We start from the raw sequence: 5,047 nt of genomic DNA on the forward strand, positions 1-5,047 counted from the left end.
AGATATGTATATCATTTTTAAAATGTCATAAAAATGGTCTTAAAGACCATTTTTTTACGTTTTTAGTATTAACGGGTTTTTTTATGCATTTCGGTGATGACGTCACGTTGGGGAGAAGTGGAGGAAAGGTAGCCTCAGCCTAGCATTATGGTGCGTTCAAGTCATCTCGTATAGATCGTATTTACGAGTTAAACGCACTTGAACGCCACCACAATGTCATAAATACTTAATAATTAAATGCATGGTCCGAGGAGAATGAATGGAGAGTTGGTGAAGTGTCCTGGTGAGTTCATTTAGCAACGCAGAAATGAGCACTGGAGCTAGTCTACCATAGACTGTAAAAAATAGTCTACGAGCAGCAGTGCACTAACGGCACTTTTTTTTTTTTTTACTGTCATTGAATAGCACCGAGTGAAAAATCAACGTTTTCTTTATATCTAGTAGAAGTGATTATGACGTTAGTTCAGATAAGTACCGCTAACATTTGTCATAGTGTAGTACTGGTAAACTTCGTCTTTGTCATCTAGAAATAGAAGGCATCATGCTAGCTATATGTGCGTTTATTAGCGTTTATCTCTTCCTCCGGTGAAAATGTTATTGCAAACGTAGCCGCCGCGTGTCTGCCGCTGTGTTTGGCAGGTGCTTGTGTGGGCGCCGGCGGTGCCGTCTCATGGAAACTGCGTTAGAAAGCTTGTGCTGTAGGGAAGTAACTTAAAGGGATACTTCACCTCTGGAAAGATGAATGTGTATTTAAAATAGGTCATTTATGTAGAAGAAATGTGAAGAAATTTTTTAATTTGGAGCTTTCTAGACTGAGAAAAGCCAGAAAATGTATTTTTGGCTCATGTGGATGAAAGACAACAACTCCCAGAATGCACTTGCTTCGCTGCCCTAGGAGGCCACGCCTACTGGTAAGAGAGTGCAGTTTAAAACAAGGTTAGGCTACCAGTGAGTCTCCGTGATGAGTCTGCCTGGGATTTCGGGATCGCCCAAAATGTCCGGGATTCGGCTTTTGCGTTCTACAGTCGCCATTCATCATGTTTACTGTGGCGAGCAGGACGAGACTGACGGCCGCGGGAGAACGGCGCGAGGCCGGTGGCGTCACTGCTACTGAGACGCGCTGGTCTCGTATCTCTCACGGAGGTGCGGGAATTTTCTTAGCAATGTTAAAACGCACATCAACTGATCACTTGTTTAGCGTTCATGTAAACACTACATTCAGATTCACCGATCGGAATGAATTCAGTTAGATTGATACAAGAGGTGTGCATGTAAACAATGAATGGCGACCGCAGAAAGCAAAAGCCGAAATCCCGGACATTTTGAACAATCTCGCCCGCCGGACAAGTCCGGGAAAAGGAGGATGTAACCCCTACTTACTCAGCTTTCTCCTACTATTCAGCTTTCTCCACAGAACAAGAGCCTGCTAGCTTAGCTTCCAAAGAAAGACGGCTGACTGTGTGTACATTCTGTGAGTGAGATCCCACCCTGTATGGGCGGGCTGAAAACATGCGGAACAACGCCATCTACTGGCTGTAGTCTTTAGCCTCTGGACAGAAAATCCTCCGATGACGCAAAATGACGATTTTTGCGTCATCGGAGGATTTTTTCCAGACAAAAAATACATAAATCTCTCCTCTCAGGGGGATATGAGGGTGGAAAGCATGGTAATTCGAAAATACTACAGGTTTTCTACTAATACAAAGCTTAATGCTAAATCCTGAAGTAACCCTTTAACAGCGTTTTGGTCGCTGGTCGAGGAGCTCACCCCGCGACCAGATGTGACGTGCCTCACTCAGCATCCAGAGTTTTTTACACTCAGCACAAACACAGTAGTTCACCATTGTAAATCTACCTACTATATATTTCTATTTATCTATCTAGCTGCTAGCTATCTATGCTAACGTTATGCTATCTGTCTGTCTGCCTATCTCTCTCTATACTAGCCTATCTATCTATATCTATCTGTCTGTCTATGTCTATGTATTTATCTATAATCTGCGCTATCTGAATACTCTCGTCTCGTCTACTAAGTTACTCGTCTCTCTAATCACTCTCAGTGCTCTCAAGGCGGGCTTTATTAAATTCTCTCCCCAACGTGACGTAATGCAATGCATTGTGGTGGAAAGGAGAATTGCAAGCCGCTGTAAGATAGTACCTACTTTTTCGTATTATATTCCGTTTTGTGATACCCAACAACATAAAATACAATGGATAACAGTTGAAATGTTTATTACCAACAAGTAAACTGCACAAATTCGATGAAAAAAAAAACCCTGCAACATGGCCTTTAAGATGTTAACTTATTCAAATGTTATTTTCTTAGCCAAAGCAGAAAAACTTCCCTTTCCAGCATCCACATGTTCCGCTTAGGCTCAGGTTTCCCTTATTTACCTAATTCAACTTAGACTCGGGTAACCTATCTTTAATTCCACTCCTGAGAAAGTATAAATATGCTAAGAAAGTCTGCCTAAGCTTTATTATCTGACTCACCCAGAATCCAAAAGCCTTGACAGTGCTCGTCAAATCTGAGGAGAGAAACACCAGACAAGAAACAAACGTAAGAATTCTTTTGCCATACAAATGAAATGTCTTAATATCAGTAGCCTAATGATTTTAGTAAGCTTCTTTTACAGTCTTTTACAGAAACATGGAACCAGTAACATAAGAATTTCAGCTTTGCTGTGTTGAGTGTAATTGTGGAAAACTTTTCTTCTTTTGTTTGCAGACTATGTTTCTTACAAAAAGGTTTTTCGGGATCCTTTTCAGTCTCTCACTGAATGTGTGGCTCTGTGAGACTGCAAGTGTATTAATTTGTAAGTAACAATTTTTTAATTGAAATGAATTTATCTTAAAATGTTGAAAATCTAATTTATTATTACAATATATTCCACTACATCTTTGTCTTACATTGCAGTGGATGAACAAGAAGCATCACATATTAATACCGCTGATATCAATCTTGAGAGAGCATATGCTGCTCGAAGCTGCAAAGAACTTCAGAAAAAGTATCAGGTTAATGAAGGTACGCTCATTTTATGTTAATGTTTGATCTTAAGCAAGAACTGCACTGAAGTGACTCAGGAATGCTCTGTTCACGCAGACGGCCTGTACTATCTGAACTCCTCCAGAGGGGTGCTTTACCAGACCTTCTGTGATATGACCACTGCGGGCGGAGGCTGGACGCTGGTTGCCAGTGTTCATGAAAACAACATGTACGGAAAGTGTACCGTTGGTGATCGCTGGTCTAGTCAGCAGGGCAGTGATCCGAACCGGCCTGATGGTGAGGGGACATGGGCAAACACAGTCACATTTGGAAATGTAGATGCCTCTACAAGTGATGATTATAAGGTATTCTTATTACACTTATAGTTTTACAGCAATAGTTAAATAGAAGGAACAGAAATGACACAATGATCAAAGGATGTTTTTGGAGCATCTGAAACGATAGTCTCCTTTCTGTCCCAGAATCCTGGATACTTTGACGTTCCAGCACAAGATGTGTCCGTGTGGCACGTTCCTAATAATATGGAGGTGGAATCCTGGAGCGCGTCCTCCATCCTGCGATACCACACTGAGAATCACTTCTTAACTCTCCACGGGGGAAACCTTTATTATTTATTCAAGGTCAGATACACTTTTATCTAAAGGGTTTGAAACATTCACAGAATTTTTTATTTTTTTTGTGTGAAATTACAATAACACTGTTTTTCTTTCCAGAAATTCCCTGTGAGGTTTGGAATAGGGACGTGCATCACTGATAATGGACCTGTTATTCCAATCGTGTATGATAATGGAAATGCGGATTACAACAGAAATCTCTATGGTCCACATTCAAGAAGTATGACTCTTTTTTTATTTATCCTTTATTTAAGTAGGCAAGTCACTTAAAAACAAATGATTATTTTCAGCAACAGCCCGTGAGCCAATATTTTCCAAATATCTTTAATACAGTGGCTTCATCAGTTGACAGTATCAGTATCATAAACCTTTGTATTATTAAGTGATCATCATTGTTGAGATCCAGTCACTTTAATGAATGAAAGCCATGTCATGTGTTCATGGACATATCATCATTGATATATGATTATCATCACTGATATATTCTGTGCATTTCCCCAGCAATTTCTCTGCCTGGATTCATCTCATTCAGAGTCTTCAATGTTGAAAGGGCAGCCATGGCTCTTTGTTCAGGTGTCAAACCAACCGGCTGCCACACTGAACATGTGAGGAAAAATAATATTCTGGATTGTAAAATTTGATAGTAATACATTTACAATGAAAATAACTCAACTGCACCAATGTCATTGTCAGAAGTGCCTAGGCATGTCTTGTTGTTAGTAATGTCCTCATATTGTTGCAGTTCTGTATTGGCGGAGGTGGACACTTTCCTGAGGGAGCCCCTAGGCAGTGTGGGGACTTTACGGGATTCGACTGGGATGGCTATGGCTCTAATGCGGGATGGAGCGCTTCCAAAGAGATAACTGAAGCAGCCGTGCTTCTCTTTTATCGCTGACACTCCCATGAGTCTAAAACCGCCAGCATCCTTTCCTTCTTTCTAAGATTTTCCACATTGATTAACACCTGAATTTTACATAATTATTTGTTCAAATTTATTTCTTTACGATATATATCCAGTGGTTGTCAATTTTACTGTTCAGACATAAGATTAAAAATACTTTAGTTTAACTTCTAGTTTACAAGATACTTTGACTTTACTTTACTTAGGTAAATAGGTTTTATGAATACATTTGGATGAATTTTTGAATTAATCATTACTAACATTTCTTTTTCTTGCAGGATTTTTTTTATATTCTTTTGAAAATGAAATGTCCCCAGCACTTGGGCCAAATAGGAAAAATTATGGACACGGCTAGAGAGTTATTGAAATATAATCGCCCCATGACATATTGAGTAATCAATAAACTAACGACCTTATGTTTTAGGTAGATCTAAATTTGCTTTGACAGTAACAAATGTCTGTTACAGGGGGTTGCTGAAACTGCACATATGTTGAACCAATCATATTAGAGAAAAATGGTGTGAT

At 39.7% G+C, this 5,047-nt stretch overlaps 1 protein-coding gene across 1 annotated transcript; it reads left to right on the forward strand.

Annotated features, from left to right (window-relative positions):
• Positions 1 to 255: 255 nt before the first annotated feature.
• On the forward strand, positions 256 to 4,516 carry LOC308703236 (intelectin-like; the record flags this gene model as incomplete). The annotated part of the gene is made up of 7 exons (XM_081386557.1): positions 256 to 283; positions 2,918 to 3,025; positions 3,104 to 3,351; positions 3,469 to 3,627; positions 3,721 to 3,841; positions 4,123 to 4,226; positions 4,364 to 4,516. 7 exons carry the CDS (start codon positions 256 to 258, stop codon positions 4,514 to 4,516), a joined length of 921 nt encoding a protein of 306 aa, XP_081242683.1.
• Between the last annotated feature and the right edge of the window lie 531 nt (positions 4,517 to 5,047).

The sequence above is a fragment of the Scardinius erythrophthalmus genome (genome assembly GCF_964197995.2).
Source record: "Scardinius erythrophthalmus genome assembly, chromosome: 15".
NCBI classification, from domain to species: domain Eukaryota; kingdom Metazoa; phylum Chordata; class Actinopteri; order Cypriniformes; family Leuciscidae; genus Scardinius; species Scardinius erythrophthalmus.